Source organism: Myxocyprinus asiaticus, chromosome 43, assembly GCF_019703515.2.
Source record: "Myxocyprinus asiaticus isolate MX2 ecotype Aquarium Trade chromosome 43, UBuf_Myxa_2, whole genome shotgun sequence".
NCBI lineage: Eukaryota > Metazoa > Chordata > Actinopteri > Cypriniformes > Catostomidae > Myxocyprinus > Myxocyprinus asiaticus.
In genome coordinates, this window is record NC_059386.1 from 26,548,255 (window position 1) to 26,570,254 (window position 22,000).

The following is a 22,000-nucleotide window of genomic DNA, read 5'->3' on the forward strand; positions in this document are numbered from 1 at the left end:
ATATGTATGTCCTTAAGCCATTTTGCCATAACTTTGGAGGTATGCTTGGGGACATTGTCCATTTGGAAGACCCATTTGTGACCGAGCTTTAACTTCCTGGCTGATGTCTTAAGATGTTGCTTCAATATATCCACATAATTTTCCTTCCTCATGATGCCATCTATTTTGTGAAGTGCACCAGTCCCTCCTGCAAAATACCTTCAGGCATTTGGAAATTGCTCCCAAGGATGAACCAGACGTGTGTAGGTCCACAATTGTTTTTCTGAGGTCTTGGCTGATTTCTTTTGATTTTCCCATGATGTCAAGCAAAGAGGCACTGAGTTTGAATGTAGGCCTTAAAATACACAGGTACACCTCCAACTGATGCCAATTAGCCTATCAGAAGCTAATTGCCTAAAGGCTTGACATCATTTTCTGTAATTTTCCAAGCTGCTTAAAGGCACAGTTAACTTGGTGTATGTAAACCTCTGACTCACTGGAATTGTGATATAGTCAATTAAAAGTGAAACAATCTGTCTGTAAACAATTGTTGGAAAAATTGCTCATGTCATGCACAAAGTAGATGTCCTAAACGACTTGCCAAAACTATATTTTGCTAATATGAAATCTGGGGAGCGGTTAAAAAATGAGTTTTAATGACTTCAACCTAAGTGCATGTAAACTTCTGACTTAAGCTGTATGTTTTGGGCATAATAAGCCACTGAGCAGATTTGGTATATTGGGGCTCAATGGAATTGACGTGCATTGGAAAACAACAAATCGGCTAGTACACACAATACAACAGCAGTGTCTTATACTCTAGGCACAAGGGAGAGTATAAAGGCTTTGTGTTGTTTAGATATAGATGTAAAAGTGAAGAGCTGGGTGAGGGGCAGCCTGGCAAGATTTCTTGGTGTACAGAAATCTCCTTCAAGTCCTGCCTCTTGCAATCTCTTGGTTTCTCTCCATTCTTCTCTCTCTCTTTCTCCAAAGGTCTCCCAGCTCCCCTCTCTCCTTACACTCTCATAAGATTACTGACTATTTGCATCATATATGGAGTCACAGTAAAACATTCTTGCGCTCACTCCAGACCCACGTAACTCCTACAGACCATTTCTCAAGCTAGAGTTGTATACAGTAGAGACTGTGTTCTGTTTTTTGAGTATGTGCTCTCTGTGCTCACCCCTTTCTCGCTGTCATGTCATATGTTCAGCCTAGCAATCATATTCCCAAAATGGACATGGACGCCATGGTTTATTGTGCTCTAGATGGTTCTTGGCAACCTGATGTAAAATGTTGTGCCATCAGTTATTTTTGCTCCCTGACAGTTGCCTCTTTTATCATTGTAGCTCTGTTCCAAGACCTAGTGAGCAGCCTCGCTAGGCAGCTGCCTTCAAAGGCAAAATCCTAACTAAAATGGAACCTCGTAAGTGAACAATTTGGAATGCCTCCATAGGCAGCAACTCTGCACACCACACAAACAGCACTCAGCATGGGAGACTCGACTCTCAATTGAGTTTAATAAGAGTTTAAAAATAGTTTGATGACATTAGCATGTTGCTAAGATAACGGCACATTTTTTTCATACGATTTTCAAGTAGCATTTTTAATAGTCGATTAGTTGGTGCTGAATGAGTACTCGATTAGTCAATTACTTGTGCACATCCCTAGATAATATACAATACAGTACAGTACAGTACAATAAAATACAATACAAGGTTGCATGGTTTACCGGTACTAACAAAGTATTGCGATACCAAAAAAATTAAACGGTACGATATGATCTTGTTGCTAATTTTGGTACCATATTACAGTATGCTGTCATTAGCAAAATTATATGAGGTATGACCGTTTTGAGATGAAATCAACGACATTTTGAAAGGTGCAGCTCGGGGATTTCAGCTTGAGAGTCGCGACGGGAGTATCCCAGCATTAATGGGAAGCTTGATATAACTAACCTGTCAAAAACAGGAAGAACTCAAAGGTCTGTCAAAATAGAAGTCTCGCTAGAACGAAAGCTCTGTTCAACTTGATACGTGAAATTATCTACAGAAAAATATAACTACTATACTAAAATGTAATATTAAAAAAGTAGCAATAATTAAAATGTTGTATTATTATTATTATTATCTGTAAGCAATATCACAAATGCAAGTGTATTATCAGCATGTTGTAATTCAGCAATAGCAACCTTGTGCCACAGGTTTTTCATTAATGTTTTCATTAATACTGTGAAGCTCTATTGTGCAGCATTTTATTTTACCAAAAATAAAATTGCAATTTGTTTGTAAAAAAAATATATGAATTATATTTTTATTAGATTAAAACTGTATGCATCAATTTGATTAAAAACCATTTGATCATAACATTTAATTAAAACATTTAACATGGAATCCAGAAATATTTAACCAGAAAACACATACTTTGTCATATTTTTTTTTTTTATTTTTTTTTTATTTTTTTAATTATAGTATTGATTTAGTATTGATACCGAAGTACCAGGGCTGGTATCATACCAAAGCCAAAATTTTGGTATTGGAGCAACCCTAATACAACACAATATAATACAATTAATATTCAGGTTGGCTGGCTTCCAAACACAACAGTTTAAATGTAAAGCTGACCAATATTACAGTTGACCTAAAGGAGAGACAAGTATTTAGAAATATTGTAATATTTAAAATAGTATTATTTATGTCATTCTACCCATGTGTAATATTCAGAGTTCAGAGGAAATCATATAGCCTTATTTTATTATATAATTCCAAGTTAAATATGGATAAATAACATATTAAGGTGTACTGTATGTGTATTAAGCACACATACACCTTAAGGAGTATGACAATTTGTATGACAATTAATTATTATAATTGTGACAAGCAATAAAACACATTTAAATCGTTAATCGCAATTATTTGTATCAAATATACACATCAGAAAATGTGTATAATTGTGACAGCCCTTTTTATAGATTATTGTTTTAATTACATTTAACAATTTATCAATACTTTTCATGATTGAAATAAATGTTTATTTAAAATCAATATTTCTCTTGCTTTGTCCACTATTTTGAATATATACTACCGGTCAAAAGTTTTGAAACACTCATTCTTTATTGTAATTTTTTTGTTTTGTTTTGTTTTTTTGTTTTCACATTTAGAATAATAGTAAAGTCATTAAAACTATGGAATAACATAAATATGGAACTATGGAAATTATGTTGTGACTAAACAAAATCCAAAATAAATCAAAACTGTGTTATATTTTAACATCTTCAAAGTAGTCACCCTTTGCCTAGAATTGTCAGAAATGTACTCTTGACATTTTCTCAACCAAATTCTTGAGGTATCACCCTGGGATGCTTTTAAACAGTATTGAAGGAGTTCCCATCTATGTTGGGCACTTATTGGCTGCTTTTCTTTATTATTTGGTCCAAGTCATCAATTTCAAAAACCTTTTTTTTTTTTTTATTACATTTTAGTTTTATAATGAAATAAATTAATATGGTGGCACAATTATATTTTTGTCTACAAAACTAATTTCAAACATTTAAGCATATGCCTTCAGATCAAAAGATTTTTATTATCACGAGAAACATTTCAGTCAAGTGTTTCAAAACCTTTGACCGGTAGTGTATATTGTCACTGAGATCATTGCAAGTGCATTCTGCATTTGCCTTCTCCACAAAGGATATACATATTGCTACCTTAGAATTTGGGCAAAATAAGGTATCTTAGGAGGCATAAAGATTAATATGTCTACCTTTTGGAACAGCTTTTGGGTTTGGAGTATGCCTATGATGCCTGAAAATGCTGCCTCTTTAAATAGCTCATTAGGTTTTGGAACGGAGCCAAAGTTTGTCATCAAACAATCTGAGTGCCTAATTAAGGAGTATGCCAGTAGTTTTTAATACAATCATTTGAAATGGTCTCATCTTTTCAGAAGGCCCATTAATACACCAGGAGATATGAAGATGTCTGAATATTAGTAGAAGGCTCATGAGAAAGCATTGTTCGGTGCTCTAATTGAAATTCTCCAAGGAAAGTAGAAATTCAATATGAGGAGAATTAATTCTTCCTTTGCAGCTCTGTACCTTAAGGCTTTGGCCTTATTTTTGCCTAATGGATTCTGTATGGCGGGGATCAATGCTCTTGAACTGGCTCTGCCTTGGCATGAATGTGTCCACTCTCCTCTCGGAGTGGGCAAGCACAGATTAGTTCACTTTCCGGCCTTTCTTGCTTTGAATAATGTGTTCACTGCCACATTAAACACAAATGTTCTCTCAAAACCCTCCCCCCAGCCCCCAACCTCAAGAAAAATCTATCAATAAATCAATCAATTTAGCGCCAAGCCGAGACGTTTTGACATTCATCTGGCATTGGCATGTGGTTTGGTTGGTTTATTGTATTATCTGTTGAGTAATTTAGCACTTAAGAACACTTGTGATTTGCCTCGTTTGCCCGCAGTTGTTTTTCAGCTCTGAAAAACCTGTGCAAATCAGATTATACCCCTTTCATTATTGGGCTTGTGGCTTATTTCGTTTCGAGAGGAATTAGCTCGCTTCCAGAAACAACTGCCTGTCTGGAATGTAATTGATTATTTGGAGAGGACGGGTGGAGAAAGGGGGCCCTGTGGAGGGATAATTTGTCGGTAACTGCTTTAGTGCCGGACGGAGTGTAATCTTTGACAAGGAGTTAGCATGTGCTCTATTAGCATACGTGTTAGCTACTGTACAAACGGTCTCTGAAATGAGGGCTGAAAATCAGTGAAAACCCCTAAGTACATGTACATAACCCAAAAATGAAAATTCTATCATATGTTTAAAAAGTCTGGGCAATGTACTTGTGCTATCAAGGTTGGTTGACATGACAGTGTCACAAAACAGGTTCACGCTAAGTCAAGAGATTGTTGACTTAAATAAACGTATAAAGTTTGTTCCCACTGTAATAAAACACAACCGAGGTGGCATTGAGATTCTGAGCTGAATGTGCTAAAGGCTGTACTTTTTAGTGTGATCTGTTTTGTTACAGCCTCTGCATTTTGCTGATGTCCAAAAATAATGATTAATGCCACTGTCAGAGCTCAAAAATTAAACTCAAACTCTAGTATTATTGTTTTGTCTCTTTTTGTTCAAGTACATGTTTTATCCCATACGCATTGTGTGTAGGAGGTAAACAAGTGTGTACTTGTCATAGTCTGTCCTTGTGTGGAGTGTTCTGCTTTATTCACATTTGGTGTGTGTGTGTGTATGTGTGCAGTTTTGATTATTTTTTTTTATATAGGCTTCTTGTAAGACTGGTCCCTAGATCTCTTGGAAGTCTAAGTTCACATATTTTGTATCCAATCCATGTTATGTACTATTTCCTTGCAAGCTTAATTATTTTTTGAGTGTTCACGGAACTACCCCTCGTCTCTCCGGGTTTAAAAGGCAATTATTGATGAGTAAACATATTGTATTTAATCTTCTGTTCACTAATGGCTTCAGGGAGAGATGAAGCATAACAAATCAATCGGATTGTCATCCCTGCTGTCCTCTGATGGCACTGTTATGGATTGTAAATAGTTCAATGGGATGATACCGGGGTAACACTTTATAATGATCCTTGTTTCACCCTGCACATTCCTGCTGGAAGGTGGCCAAGCTTGTCATCCATTTCAAGCTGTGTTTTGAAACCCTGTTAACAAGCTCAACTAGGTCCCCACCAGCTTAAACCAACTCTAACCAGGTTGACCAAGATCAAGCCTGTCTCCACCATCTAGTGGTCCAGTTTATCAACCACCTTAGACCTGCTAGAAACCATATAAAACCAGTGCCTCTGAGGAACACTGAGGCCAAAAACAAATACGCTGACATGAATGCTTGTCCAGCACATTGCCAGCGTGCAATCCTGTTGTCCATACTCAACGTGCATTCTTGCGTTATTGTGTTGTTAACAAACCTTAAAACTCAAGGGGCTGATAAAGTTATCTTCTGGTTATTGTTCAGGTAACTAGCTATAAACATGTCAAGAGCTTAGTAGTTGGCCTGTATAAGAAAACTTGACCACAGAAAAAGCAGTTTACTGCATGCTATAGCACTCCTTGTGGCAATGCTGAGAATGTAATGCATACCATTGGGTTATGAATAGCATTCATACACATTTCGGAATACAGTGTTGCCCAAAACTGAGTTTGTGTAACTAGCAGCATTTGCGTTAAGCCTTAAGGCCAGAAACGTACTTTATGCAAGTATGCAAATGCAGACCCGACCGCTTGGCCAACACTTTGCCAATGTGCTGTCCAGTTGAAGATAACTTGCATTCTTGTGTTACTGTGGCAGTACTGCATTCATGTACTTGTGTAGTGTACATTTTAAGCCTTAATTCTAACACTGACAAGGTGAAGAACCTGCTGTGTCCAATGTCTGTTGGGACCGAGGCTAGAAATTACAAATAATCAAGGTGACCATCCACTCAAGGCGAATGGCGTGAGCCAATGACCTATGCTAAGGTTATCGACGATCCAATTACAAAACATTCTAAAGTGCCAGAACGTTCAAAATCTGACTCTGTATTGGAAGTGTGAAAATCAATAATTCTCCCAGTGCCCACTTGAGGAAGTTCTGCAGCTCAAGACAGCCATGCTTGGCTTTTCTGTGCTCTCACCGAAATGTAATTTACAGGGATTTCAGCTTTTATTTTCCAAAGCAGAGATTTATTTACTCAGAGGCAGGGTTGTAGTACTCGAGATCGACTTTTTGAAGGTCATGGGCTTGTCTCGGAATCGACCGCATTTTTACTCGGTCTTGTCTCGGTCGCAGACAAAGAGGATTTTGGATTTTATTTCATGACCGGTCAAGACCACAACTGTGGGGATATCACTAAATTGCCTGTGCATTGTCTGATTTATTTGTTAACATAACAATGTTTGTTTTCCAACCACTGTGCCCACTAGTGTGCCATGAAAGATTGTCAGGTGTGCCATGGAAAATTATCAAATTCCTCAAAATAAATAAATACATTTTTTTTTTTTTTTTTTTTTTTGGTATTTTAGTGAAGGCATAGAGATGGTAGAAGAGTTTTTAAGTTGCCAATTCAGTATATTTTTCATTACAAAGTATTTTATACAACCAGTTTAAATATTTTGTCCATCATAACATTATTGTTCTAACAAACTCTAGTCCGCTGTCAAACGCAACTCCTCACATGCCCACAAAATGATGTTTCATCATCACACTTGTAGTAAAAAAATTCAGTCAGTGAACCAAATGAATAGAATACAGTAGGTGTATTGTTTTACTCAAAGACTAAAAGCTTTTTGTTTGTGCACAGCGTAGAGTTACAGATGTTATGAACAGATGTGGCTTACTTGTCACGTTTCTCTCATGAAAAGAATATGAAAAACTGTTACATACGATTCTCAAATTCTCCTGTTTTAAACAAGTCCAAAAACACCGTGATACGATGTGTAGATTCTGAGGAACTGTAATCTTCATGGAGCGCGTTTGACATCTGAACTGGTGAATGGAGGCTGGGCGGCTGCTCTTGGGTCCTAGTGCCTTCTGGATCTAACTTCTGTCAGTGCTACTTATGTATTTTTTTTTCTCTCTATGAACAACATGATTTTGACCCGGTGCGACCTAAAGTCAGGTTCGACTTTCTTTCCTGAAAATACAGTAAATAAATAAAAATAAAATTACATTTATTTGCTGTGCCGTTGCAAGAATTAATTTGTAAGAACAAATCTTCAAATTGGAAAAGACACAAATTTATTGGTTTTTCATTATCCAGTTAGCGCTCTTGGTATCTGTGACCTCATTATACAGTGTACCTATGTTACTTGCATTTTTTGCATAGCCGAATTTCAAACAATTCGAGTTCACGCTACTAAGACAGACAGAAAACATGGACATGTTCTTGAAAAGGAAAACTATCGACGATGGTTATGTGGGATAGTGGTGTGCCATGGGATTTTTTTTAATCGTAAAAAGTGTGCCGTGGCAGAAAAAAAGGTTGGGAAACACTGACCAAAACCACAGAGTTCATCTGCAAAAAAGCGTCTAAAAGAAAACACACAGCAGTATGTAAATTCTGCAGTACAGTGCTTTCCGAGATGGCTAGGACCACGTCAAACTTTAATCTGCAATTAGAAAGGAAGCATAAAGAAAGATAAGCTAAGTGTATGTGATGCTAGCAAAGCTAGCTGCCTAGCGTTAGCAATCTGCCTCTTGCTGCATTCCATTCCACTCGGAAAGTTTCTATATAGTTTAAGAAAAGACAGAGAAAAGTGAAGACTTAAGTATTGAATAATTGTTTGATATATTCTGTACTTAATGATTGTTTCTAGGGGAAGAGTCATCCAGAAAGCCTGATGCGATGCTTGCACAAAAATTGTTTTAGGTGGATGGTAAAACTCAGAAAAGGTGTGTTGAATAAAGATGGTTAAGTTGATTTCAGCTCCTTTTGTTTGTATTTGTTTGCTCATAGAAAGCAAAGGAAAATTCACACACATACAATTCACCTCTGCAATGCCTTTTGATTATTTTATCAAGACATTTCTCATGGTACACTGATACACACACACACACACACACACACATATGGCAATAAAGAGGTGAATGAAGAGGAATCTTCATTTGTTTTCTGTGGGTTTTTATGGAAATGTGGATCTTTCAGGTCAATTTGAGGAGTGCCTATGGTTTGCGTGTTCCACATTTTATCGTAAGTGTGCAGTGTGGGACTCGCACTGGTCTGATCTTGGTCTTGTATCGACCTCGCCCTGCCTTGGTCTTGGTTTCAACTTGGTCTCAAACCCTCAAAGTCTTGGTCTTGTCTTGGTCTCGATACACTCTGGTCTTGGTTTTAACTTTGTCTCGGTTTAGGTGGTCTTGACAACAACACTGCTCAGAGGTTTGCTTGGCCAAGTGCCGGCCAATTTCATGCCTGTTGAACTCCAAGACTGATGCCATTGATTATTGTTTTGTGCAAAGCAGGAACAATTTCTGATTGGTTTGTCCTTTCCTCCGATCTCTAGTGTGTTGTTTGAGAGGTAGAGTGTAAGTGTGTGTGTGTGTGTTTATTGCGTTCTTTCTTCCCCAGCATTAAAAGTCCCTCTCAAATCGCAATCAGAGTTAATCAGGTTGAGAATACTGCTCTCTATGGAAGCAACCTCAAAAATGCTCCTCTAATGATTTTCTCTTTTTTTCCCTTTGCCTTTCTCCACATATTCACTGCACTTGCATGGTCCTTTATACTTCCCTTTAATTTATTCCTTTTTCATTTTTATTTAATTATTTCTATCCTATTTCTATTTAATTATTACTTTTGTTTGCTCTGTTCATCTGATTCACCTTGCTTTCTTTACATCATTCACATTCATTACTCTCTTTATACTTGACATCTATCCTCATTCCTCCTTTTTTCTCTTCTATTTTGGCCCTCTCCATCCATCCATACATCATCCATCCAACGTTTTTTCATCCATCCATTGCTTTTTCAGTTGGTGGGCGGAGAGTTTGACCTGGAGATGAACTTCATCATCCAGGATGCAGAAAGTATCGCCTGCATGGTGGAGCTGCTGGAGCACTGTGATGTCACCTGCCAGGCAGAGATCTGGAGCATGTTCACCGCCATCCTGCGGAAGAGTGTGCGTAATCTACAGACCAGCACAGAGGTGGGGCTCATCCAGCAGGTGCTACAGAAGATGAGCTCTGTTGACGACATGATTGCAGGTGATTGCACTCAAATGCAGGATACAAACAACACAATATATTGTGTGGAAGATCTTGACTGGCCTGCACATATCCCAGACCTGAACCCCATTGAATATCTTTGGGTTGAATGGGAAAGCCAATTGTGAGCCAGGCCCAATCGCCCAACATCAGTGCCTGACCTCACTGATGCTCTTGTGTCTGAATGGGAGTATGTCCCTGCAGCCATGTTACTACATACAGTATAGTGAAAAGCCTTCCCAACAAAGGGGAATTGATACCTATGACTTTTAAATTAAATGTTCATTAAGTACGTATGTTGTCCAAAAACTTTTGGCCACATAGTGTATAGAACACCCCACTTTTAATTAATTAAAATTAAAATCCAATTCACCGAAGAGAAAAGAAGCAGTAATTTCGGCTGTTCCATATGTTCCAATCCTCTATGATTTGGCTCTGTTATGTTAGAAAAATAGGTCTCGCTGAACCCCTCTTTGTGCATTCTGTGTCCAACATTTCTGTGTAATTATGATCAGTGGACCATGGCCGTCGTTTATTGCGGGGGTAATGTGTAAAATTGGCTCTGTGAGCACATTTGGGAGAACATCTCTCTCTTACCATTCTTTAGGCAGATCTGCATGTTAGAAAATGCCGCTGCTAATCATTCTATTAGTCCTCATATGCTTGAAGTGTATGTCCATTTTTGGCCAGATCTGTGGCCTTTGAGTGAATCGTGTGTAACAGGGTTATTTGAACAATCAAATTACGCTGATATTACAGTACTGCAAAACATCACTGCTAAGGGATTGTTATTTTTCTTGAAATTAGATTATTTAATCTCCTACGCTGCATTTTAAAGAGCTTCTACATTTATAGCACAGATTTATTGCTGGCATTGCAAATTACAATATCTTTGACACCAAGCCAATACAGCCAATTTGTGAGTGAGTTGTTTGTATGCCATTAAGGGTGCTGTTCTGATGGCCAATACCCAGGAGCCTTATAAGAACATTCTGTAGATCAGGGACACTGGCATAAAAAGTACTTTGAAATCATACTTAAAGGGATAGTTATCCCAAAAATGAAAATTCTGCTGTTATTCACTAGGGATGTGCCTGAAGCCGAATACCTTATTCGGAAATACACGAATAATAACTTAAAAATGAATAACGGATTCATCCAAATTATTTAAAAAATATTAGTATGACTGATTATCCAAGAGGCACAGGGATAAAGCAACATTTTAAATAAATATATAAAAAATGACAAAGAATTTATGAATCTGTGCTGCCAGTATTTCTAAAGTGTAAACCTTATGAATGAAAATGTGCACGTTGTGATTTCAAATCGGATGGGCGTGATCTCAACTCGACTCTCGTTTGCTGTCTCTGTTAATTGTGCGTGTCTGGAGTTTATCAAGTATAACATTAAGATACAACATCATATACACTTTCTACTTTCCTCTTGAAATGCCTATGTTAATGTATCACACGATTCACACGTGATTCCCATGTATATATTTATAGCCTCAACCTGAGCGCGATGTTAATTTCCTGACCTGAAGTGATTTCACGTCGGAGCCCGTCTATCCATCTTAAAGTTGACCACAGTTATGTCCGCATAAGCAATTAAGGAAATTATCTGGTTAAGACTTTATGCCGAAAAAAAAAAAAAGTTAAAATGCTCCATAAAGGTGTAAATGCTCCATAGATTATTCACCTATTAGGAATATTCCTCCTTATGTAAAATGAAGTAACTAAAACATGCTCCGTCTTTTTCTTCTTCTTCTTTAAACTGTGCTACCTCTGGTAAGGCGCTATAAACATTTTACATTATTATTATTATTTACCTAAATAATGGTTTACTTATCATAAAAATTCCTGATAGATTTATGATACATTCACTTGTTTGGAGGCTATTTTGGTTTTATTTTCATTTCTTTTAATGTTTGAATTTGTATATATTATTCACTGCAAAATGTGTGCATGACATTTCACATTTTGCTTGACACCTCCTGCCTTCAGAATAATGTTGTTATACATGCACAGACAAATGAAAATTCTGTTTCATGCATATATTAATATCTGAAATACCAGGAGAAACCACAGTGAACATCATATTGCACAGTTAATGTAGCCTACAAATTCAGTTTCGTCTAGTAAGAAAAAAAAGAATATTTAAAAAAAAATAGTTGTATAATAATAATAATAATAATAATTAGGCTATTATTATGAAAAGGCATATACAGTGCATCCGGAAAGTATTCACAGCGCTTAACTTTTTCCACATTTTGTTATGTTACAGCCTTATTCCAAAATGGATTAAATTCATTATTTTCCTCAAAATTCTACAAACAATACCCCATAATGACAACATGAAAGAAGTTTGTTTGAAATCTTTGCAAATTTATTAAAAATAAAAAACGAAAAAAATCACATGTACATAAGTATTCACAGCCTTTGCTCAATACTTTGTTGAAGCACCTTTGGCACCAATTACAGCCTCAAGTCTTTTTAAGTATGATGCTACAAGCTTGGCACACCTATTTTTGGGCAGTTTCTCCCATTCTTCTTTGCAGGACCTCTCAGGCTCCATCAGGTTGGATGGGGAGCGTCGGTGCACAGCCATTTTCAGATCTCTCCAGAGATGTTCAATCGGGTTCAAGTCTGGGCACTGGCTGGGCCACTCAAGGACATTCACAGAGTTGTCCCATAGCCACTCCTTTGTTGTCTTGGCTGTGTGCTTAGGGTCGTTGTCCTATTGGAAGATGAACCTTCACCCCAGTCTGAGGTCCAGAGTGCTCTGGAGCATTTTTTCATCAAGGATGTCGCTGTACATTGCTACATTCATCTTTCCCTCGATCCTGACTAGTCTCCCAGTTCCTGCCGCTGAAAAACATCCCCACAGCATGATGCTGCCACCACCATGCTTCACTGTAGGGATGATATTGGCCAGGTGATGAGCGGTGCTTGGTTTCCTCCAGACATAACGCTTGCTATTCAGGCCAAAGAGTTCAATCTTTGTTTCTCATGGTCTGAGAGTCCTTCAGGTGCCTTTAGGCAAACTCCAGGCGGGCTGTCATGTGCCTTTTTATTGAGGAGTGGCTTCCGTCTGGCCACTCTACCATACAGGCCTGATTGGTGGAGTGCTGCAGAGATGGTTGTTCTTCTGGAAGGTTCTCCTCTCTCCACAGAGAAACGCTGGAGCTCTGTCAGAGTGACTATCGGGTTCTTGGTCACCTCCCTGACTAAGTCCCTTCTCCCCCGATCGCTCAGTTTGGCCAGGCGGCCAGCTCTAGGAAGAGTCCTGGTGGTTCCAAACTTCTTCCATTTACGGATGATGGAGGCCACTGTGTGCATTGGGACCTTCAATGCTGCAGAAATGTTTCTGTACCCTTCCCCAGATCTGTGCCTCGATACAATCCTGTCTCAGAGGTCTACAGACAATTCCTTGGACTTCATGGCTTGGTTTGTGCTCTGACATGCACTGTTAACTGTGGGACCTTATATAGACAGGTGTGTGCCTTTCCAAATCATGTCCAATCAACTGAATTTACCACAGGTGGACTCCAATCAAGTTGTAGAAACATCTCAAGGATGATCAGTGGAAACAGGATGCACCTGAGCTCAATTTTGAGTGTCATGGCAAAGGCTGTGAATACTTATGTACATGTGATTTTTTTTTTTTTTTTTTTTTTTTTTTCCGTTTTTGATTTTTAATAAATTTGCAAAGATTTCAAACAAACTTCTTTCATGTTGTCATTATGGGGTATTGTTTGTAGAAATTTGTGGAAAATAATGAATTTAATCCATTTTGGAATAAGGCTGTAACATAACAAAATGTGGAAAAATTGAAGCGCTGTGAATACTTTCCGGATGCACTGTACAAGGCATATTTTATTAATAGAAACTATAAATGTAAGAGTAACATTTAAAATTGGCCATTTCATTTAGTTTTGACGCGCTTCCGGTTTAAACCCCGCCCACACTCGGTTCTATCCGAATACAGAGACAGATACAGATCATTTTGTCATATGAACAAATACAGATACAAATACAGATAATGGCTTCACTGCACACCCCTATTATTCACTAACCCTCATGTTCCAAACCCAAATTACCTTTTCTTTTGTGGAAAAACCGTTTTGATTTGTAACTAGTAGAACCTAATAAACATGCAAAATAAAAAAATGTTTCTAGAGCAAATAGTTGTTCTCTCTTTGCACTGTTATACAAACAAGTGATTGCCAGTGCTGAAGCATTTTACCAGTCAGAAATTAGCATAATTCATTCTGATAGAAGTAGTGGCCAGCATCGTCCAATAACTGCCAATCATTTTAAAATTAAATTATACATTATAAATTCTGAATCTATGTACTGATTACCATTGTCACAAGTCTGCCAACCATATTGAGTGGTCCAAACATCTTCTGCAACCTGAAACTGAACTTTTGATAAGAAGTTTGTATTTATGTAAGTAATGCATTTGGCTTAATAGGAAAGCTATAGGATGCTCCCTTGCTCCCTATTTAGTAAATGACTTAACCTTCAGTGTGATGTCTTTCTGCACTGGTCTCAGAACAGTTCAAAACTCCATATAAAGCCTCTGAAAGTAAAAATAAATAAATACAATTCTCAATGTGAAAGTGCACAGTAAATATAGGACAAAATTACTCAAGTACAGTACAACACTGCTTTAGAAAATGTTCAAGCAGGAAGATCATTTTTGGCTTCCTGCCCCAGGTGACCTCATTTTCATGATTCAACAGTTCTGAGGACCAATAATGCTGAGTCATTCTCTTCACTCTCTCTCTGTCTCTTAGATCTCTTAGTAGACATGCTTGGGGTTTTGGCCAGCTACAGTATCACAGTGAAGGAACTGAAGCTCTTGTTCAGCATGCTGAGGGGGGAAGGCGGCGTGTGGGTGAGTTTTTTCGCACCACATACTCTTAAGACCTGCGGTCATTGGCTAGCTCACTCCAGAGACCTCTGACAGGCCCAGCCAACGATCTTCTGTCCACCAGCTCTATCAATGGACAGATCTGTTTGGGCTTGCCCATGTATTGATTGAAATTGTGCTGTCGTGGTAAAGGCTGTTAGACAGGCTATTGGATTGGATGAAGTGAAGGTTGCTTTGATGATGTCGTAGATGATGATTTCTTTAGATTTTGTTGATTATATCATTTCTAAAAAAAAAAAGTCTGTATGGATGGATGGAGAGGGCCAAATCTGTATTAAGTCAGAAAACATTAAAAATAAAAGCTTTTTATCTAGTAGACTTAGACTTTTAAATGCCACTGTATTTTTAAATGATGGTCTTTTTTTTCTTATTTTTGCTCTGTTCCCTTTGTCTTTTCTCATTATAATACCTTTCCTTTTACCCCACTCTCTCTTTCACTAATTACAATGTCCTTTTTTAATTGTTCCTACTCTCTTCTATGTGTCCTGTGCCTGTAGCCAAGACACGCCATTAAGCTCCTATCAGTGCTGAATCAGATGCCTCAGCGGCATGGCCCTGACACTTTCTTCAACTTCCCAGGACGCAGTGCGGCGGTAAGGCTCCTCCTCCACCCGCCTAATGTTTACAATAAAGCCTTTGCAGAACAATGTCAGACATTATACGTGTTAGCATGAGACTAGTGTAATAGAGTTGCTGACCGACCTCATCTGTGCAAATTTATATCCAGTTTTTCACCTCATGTCATGACCAAAGTATGCGGTTATGTAGAGCGTTTTCATAAGTTTACATTGAAGGTAGAGGAAAATGCCTTTCTAGTGTGGATGTGTGGCCAAAATATAGCAGAATCAAAGTATTTAAAAAAAAAAAAAAAATTAGTGTGGACGTGACCTCTGTCACTAGAACTTACTTCTATTTAACATGGAATATCCATTTAAAGAGGTCTAATTTGAATAGAACATTATATAAAACAGTCAGTTGAAAATATATATATATATATATATATATATATATATATATATATATATATATATATATATATATATATATAAGCTTTTTCTGCTAATAAAGTTTTTTTTTTTTTTTTAAGTGACTTTTAATTTTCTTGTTTTTTTTTGCCTCCTGGCAGGCAATTGCTTTGCCGCCCATTGCTAAGTGGCCTTACCAGAACGGATTCACTCTCAACACTTGGTTTCGAATGGACCCTCTCAATAATATCAATGTAGACAAGGATAAACCATACTTATACTGGTGAGTATAATATGTACTTTAAATGCAGTGAGAACTGAGCTCATATTATGACTTATTGCTGATCTAGCATCAGCCGTCAGCTTTGTTCAATGATATCTACAGTCATTAAAATGTAAAATCCAAGACTGATCTCGGAGCAGAAGCTCTGAGCGACATAGACCAACACCTGTGAGTCTGGAGCTTCTCAGCATGGGGGAAACATGGGCGATCTGTGCATATGAAATATTATATTACTATTTCTGTTTGAAGTGGTAAGTGTCTCTACAGGGCTGGCCCACAAGAAGAGACAGCTAATTTGGGAGCGCTGAGCCCTGCCCTATTTTCCAGTTACCAAGAAAAGACTGCTGCACCAGAGAGCATACTAGATACAGTCACAAATTCCTAAATGTCATAAGAGAATCTCTGATGAACTTCTGGTTGTTTTGAAGATGAACCAGCGTTGCAAACTGGAGATGTCTTGCAGAGTAGCCCTGAGAACTCTTGTTAGTTTTGACCTTTAATTTAATTTAATTGTTCAGTTCAAAGGCCTGTATTCTACCATTCCGTAGCATTTTCATTTCACCCCCAAGTCCAGTTGTAATGTTTTTCAAGGTTTCTTGCACCATAAACAGTCGTAATATAGATTTCACTATTCCCCAGCCTCTTGGCCTGTTTTTGCTACTGTATCTTTAAGACTTCTGTACATATACGGTGACTAGCCGCTTTTCCACTATTGGGTCAGTGCAAGCCAGGGCTATCAACTGGTCAGCCGGGGCCAATAGCCTAGGACCTCGAGCCGTGAGACCAAAATCGATCTGCATTCCCACCATCAGGCCAGTAGCCCCACAGTTTTGCCCTAAAACCCGCCCTTAACATGCCGCCCTGATGCCAACTTCACACACCCCTCCCATTTTACAAGCAAGAGGGAAGCTCAAGCTGAGGAAATGTTATCTAGTTATCTAGAATATCGAGTTTCTATCATATGTAAACATTAGTTAACAAGCAAGATAAGTTAGCGTTGACAATTCACCGACTGCAACTGCCATGGTGTCCCAAGTGGTCTCTCCACTAACAGCACAATCTGCCCGCAGATTTGTAATTTTTCCCGTACCTGTACCGTTGTGCACTGGAAACACAACCTGCAAGTTTGTCGATCTTGGCGCTGAAACCGCTGACCTGACCAGCCCCAGTTGGCCTTGTTTGGCCCAAGGGTAATTAGCAGACCAAAGGCCATTGGCCCCGAGGAAGCCTAGAGGTGGCACGATGAAGCCACGGAAGTGAGAGTGGGAATGCAACTGGCCCTGGCACACACTATCACACCCTCATTTGGTCCAATAGTGGAAATGCAGCTACTGAGCATTTTATTATGAACACTATGGTCATTCTGAGATGCTATTTTGCTCAGTACAATTGTACAGAGTGGTCATCTGAGTTACTGTAGCCTTTCTGTTAGCTCGAACCAGTCTGGCCATTCTCCATTGACCTCTCTTATCAACAAAGCATTTCCATCCGCAGAACTGCCGCTCATTGGATGTTTTTTGTTTATGGCACCATTCTAACTAAACTCTAGAGACTGTTGTGCGTGAAAATCCCAGGAGATCAGCAGTTACAGAAATACTCAAACCAGCCCGTGTGGCACCAGCAATCATGCCATGGTGGAAATCAGTGAGATCACATTTTTTCCTCATTCTGATGGTTGATGTGAACATTAACTGAAGCTCCTGACCCATATCTGAATGATTTTATGCATTGCACTGCTGCTACATGATTGGCTGATTAGATAATCGCATGAATAAGTAGATGTACAGGTGTTTCTAATAAAGTGCTCAGTGAGTGCATTACTTTGATTATGATTGGCTAACCGCTGCCTACTGGTGTACTTCACACTGTCATCCAGCAGGGGTTTATATGTAAATGTGGACGGTCATAGGTTGATGTTGTGATTTCATAACCATGACGAAACAACTTTAAACATTAGTCATATCATCCATAATGGAGGTTGTTTTCAATTAGAGATAGATTGATGTCTTGGTAAAGCCAATGAATGGGCCAGTATTTGGGCATATTTTGACACTATCGGCATCAGCCAATAACAGTTGCTGCTTTGCCGATTAACAGATGTGTTCGCTCTGTTTCATTGTAGCTGTATCTGTTCCAAAATCTACCAACTGCCTAGTCAATTGATAGTACACAGATTGAATATATATTTTTGGTTTTTCAGTTGCTATAATTAAATAGCATTAACATATATCACAAATATTTTAGCCATCCCTATCTCGAGGAATTTACATTCAGTGGACAACTACTTTTTATGCTTCAGAGACTTAAAATGAGGCTCTGTATAGGTTATGTAAAGTGTTCAGCATTAGTCTGTTCGAAAGCATAATTTCCATCTGTTTCTGCCAATTTTTATTGCAAGTTTCCCATCCAGTCCCTCTTCTGAAAATCATTATGGGGCCATTTACACCGAACACATTTTTGCGTCTGTCAACACAGTTTTTTTACAGTAATTGTTTTTATATGTAAACATGCACTAGATAGACATCTTTGACAGCTGTGTAGTGTCTCACGCAGGAGCATCACGTCTTTTAGTTGCAGTGCCAAGTTTAAAAGAACTCCAACTGTTAGAAAGGCGTCTCTAGATACCTGCGTTCTGTTATATTTGTTGTGCTGCATCTAGCTTTTTTTAACACAAGAACATGTTCAATCTAAATGACCCCTAACGCAGCTAAAGCCTTAATGTGGATTTTTTAAATGGGTCCACAGTATAACATCACAGTGGCTTAACACCACCAGGGGGCCTTTTTAAATATTTGAAACTGCAATGTATATCCTCCATGTTGCGACAGAAGCTGCTGCTCAGTATTGAGGGAGAAGACATGAGGTTGGTACAGATTACCACTTCAGAAATCTGTGGGCCACTGACAGCGCTTAAATCAGCATGTAATCCTGTTTACTGTTTCTGTTACCGTGGTGAGCTCAATGTAGCATTATGTAGCCATGTAGACGCAGAGTGAGAGAACAGCACCGCTCTGAGGTCTCGACTGATAGCCAGTCACCTTATCGACAGCTGCCAGCACTCCCACCAATCACCGCTGCCAGTGACTCAAGCAGCCATGTTTATTTACATGCCACCAATAAAGCCTGACATCCTCCCTCCATATTTTCATTGATGTTTTCACATCTGCCTATTGCATTTAAAAGGAAATGTATAAAATGTGGACATCAGATTGTTCTATAGTGTTATAGTGCATGAATAACAAAGTACTGTATGCTTGGTGCAGAGAATACACTTTGGATTCATTTTTGCTTAGTATTGTTGAAATAAACAAGTGAATCAACATAAGAAATTGAATATGATATCTCATCTTGCCTGTTGAGTGGGCAAGTTTATAGGATTTTTTGTCTTTTCTCACTTTTTGCCTCAATGGCTGTTTATTTTCTTTTTTTGTTTTTTAGCCCTTTTGTTCTGTAATATACACTACTGTTCAAAAGTTTTGGGTCACTTACTTACTCTTTTTTTCACATTTTAGAATAATAGTAAAGTCATCACAACTATGGAATAATAGAAATGGAAATATGGAAATTATGTTGTGACTAAAAAAAATCCACAATATATCAAAACTATGTTATATTTTAGCATCTTCAAAGTGGCCACACTTTGCCTAGATTTTTCAGAAGTTGGCATTTTCTCAACCAACTTCTTGAGGTATCACCCTGGGATGCTTTTTAAACAGTATTGAAGGAGTTCCCATCTATATGCTGGGCACTTAGTGGCTGCTTTTCTTAATTATTCATCAACAAGTCATCCATTTCAAAAACTTTTTTTTTTTTTAAATAAAATTTTAGTTTTGTAATTAAATAAATTAATATGTTGGCAGAATTATATTTTTATCTACAAAACTAATTTCAAACATTTAAGCATACACCTTCAGATCAAAAGGTTTTTAAGATCATGAAAAACTTTTCAGGCAAGTGACCCCAAACTTTTGAACGGTAGTGTATGTATGTATTTCCATAGAATGAATTGTGTCCTTTCTCTGTTCCCTAGTTTTCGAACCAGCAAAGGGATTGGCTATTCAGCGCACTTTGTGGGTAACTGTTTAATCGTGACATCACTGAAATCAAAGGGGAAAGGCTTTCAACACTGTGTGAAGTACGACTTCCAACCCAGGAAGGTGAGTTTTGTTTAAATTTGTCTAAACTATCATAACTAGACATTTGAATACACAGTATTTTTCCTTTATTAGTGCTAATAGCATTATAACTATTGCTCATACTTATGGTCAGGGATTTGAACAAACCTTTAACCCTAAGTATTATGGTGGAAAAGTGGCCATTGAGACTTGGGGGTGAGTTCTTTTGACTTAGCAACAGCCTAACAACTACCTCGAACATCTAAGCAACCACATAGCAACGCACTAAAAACCACTCAGAACACTTAAAACGATAGCTCACCGAAAAATAAAAATTCTCTCCTCATCTCTCCAGTACTCACTCTCATGCCATCCAAGATGTGTATGATTTTCTTCTGCTGAACACAGTTTTTTAGAAGAATATCTCAGCTCTGTAGGTCCAAACAAATTCTCCTCACTGCCCAGTAGGTGGCAATACGCAGGAAGAATGCAAATCGCCAAAAATAGAGGAAGAGGAAGTGAAAGTGGAGATTTATAGTAAAAAAATGACTTAAATATTGATCTGTTGGAAATGGATTTAACCACTGGAGTCTTATATTAATTTTATGCTGCCTTTTATATGCTTTTTGGACCTTCAAAATTCTGGCCATTATTCACTTGCATTGTATGGACCTACAGAGCTGAGATATTCTTCTAAACATTTTCGTTTGTGTCCAGCAGAAGAAAGAAAGTCATACAAATCTGGGAGTAAATGATGAGAGAATTTTCATTTCCTTTAAACAACTGTATTGCCACTCCCTGTCAACATGCTAGGATGTGTTTTGCAGAGGGAAGCACCAGTCTCATTTTCTTCAGAATGTTTAAAATTGTAGTTGGTGAACTTTTCTTGCAAAACTAGATACATTTTTTTTCTTGGTCATTCCCATTCAGATAACTTACTGCAAATTCAATATCTTAGAATCATTCACCCTAATAATTCTAGTCAAACCACATAGGATCCTATACAGTATATGAACTGGTGTGCTTACAATGAAGAGCATGATAATCTTATTGCTATTACTTTTCAAAATATCCTCTAGGAGGCAGCAACTATTTAAACCCACAACTCTCCCCTCTCTCTGTGCAAATTTGATGATTCCATTGGTTCAGAACCATACCCCTTTTGCATAACAGATGGAATTCCAGAGGGATTTCCAATAACATTCCCCTTTAGCACTCAGGGTCTCTCACTCTCTCAGTGTTTTTTTCTCCCCAATTTGGAATGCCCAATTCCCAATGCACTCTTAAGTCCTTGTGGTGGCGTAACGACTCACCTCTATCCGGGTGGCGGAGGACGAATCTCAGTTGCCTCAGCGTCTGAGACCGTCAATCTGCGCATTTTATCATGTGGCTTGTTGAGCGCACTACCACGGAAACAGCGCGTGTGAAGGCTTCACGCTATTCTCCGCGGCATCCACGCACAACTCACCACGCGGCCCACTGAGAGTGAGATCCACACATTATAGCAACCATGAGGAGGTTACCCCATGTGACTTTACCATCCCTAGCAACCAGGCCAATTTGGTTGCTTAGGAGACCTGCCTGGAGTCACTCAGCACACCCTGTATTCGAATTTGCGACTCCAGGGGTGGTAGTCAGCGTCTTTACTCGCTGAGCTACCCAGGCCCCCACTCTCGAAGTGGTTTGATGCAGCAACATCTGGTTTGATTACCTCTCTCCTCTTTTTCCCAGTTGGGCGACTTCAGCTCAATCCCATGCGTTGTTAAATGACAAATGAAAATCATTTGGCGAGTGATGTTCGAGTACGATACCTCATCCAGTCTGCTTTCCGAGGTGGATGAGAAGGGGGGTTGTGTGCCAATTAGAATTCAAGCTATACCTCCTTTGCCCAGACACACTCATACAAACACGCACACCACAGCAATGTGTGCTCGGCCTTACAATGAACTTCACAACTCACCCAATTAGTCAGCACTTTGTTCTGCCATTGAAACAGTGTGTGGTGGGACAG

General features: G+C 38.4%; 1 protein-coding gene across 13 annotated transcripts in view; it reads left to right on the top strand.

Moving 5' to 3' along the window:
- The window catches only part of LOC127433534 (neurobeachin-like), a 168,147-nt gene that overhangs the window by 72,940 nt on the left and 73,207 nt on the right, over window positions 1–22,000 (top strand). For all 13 annotated transcript variants that reach the window (XM_051685528.1, XM_051685529.1, XM_051685531.1 and 10 more), the window contains exons 2-6: window positions 9,457–9,688; window positions 14,490–14,590; window positions 15,124–15,219; window positions 15,753–15,874; window positions 19,905–20,031. In XM_051685528.1, coding sequence (XP_051541488.1) covers window positions 9,457–9,688; window positions 14,490–14,590; window positions 15,124–15,219; window positions 15,753–15,874; window positions 19,905–20,031 — 678 coding nt within the window. The remainder of the gene's footprint in view (window positions 1–9,456; window positions 9,689–14,489; window positions 14,591–15,123; window positions 15,220–15,752; window positions 15,875–19,904; window positions 20,032–22,000) is intronic.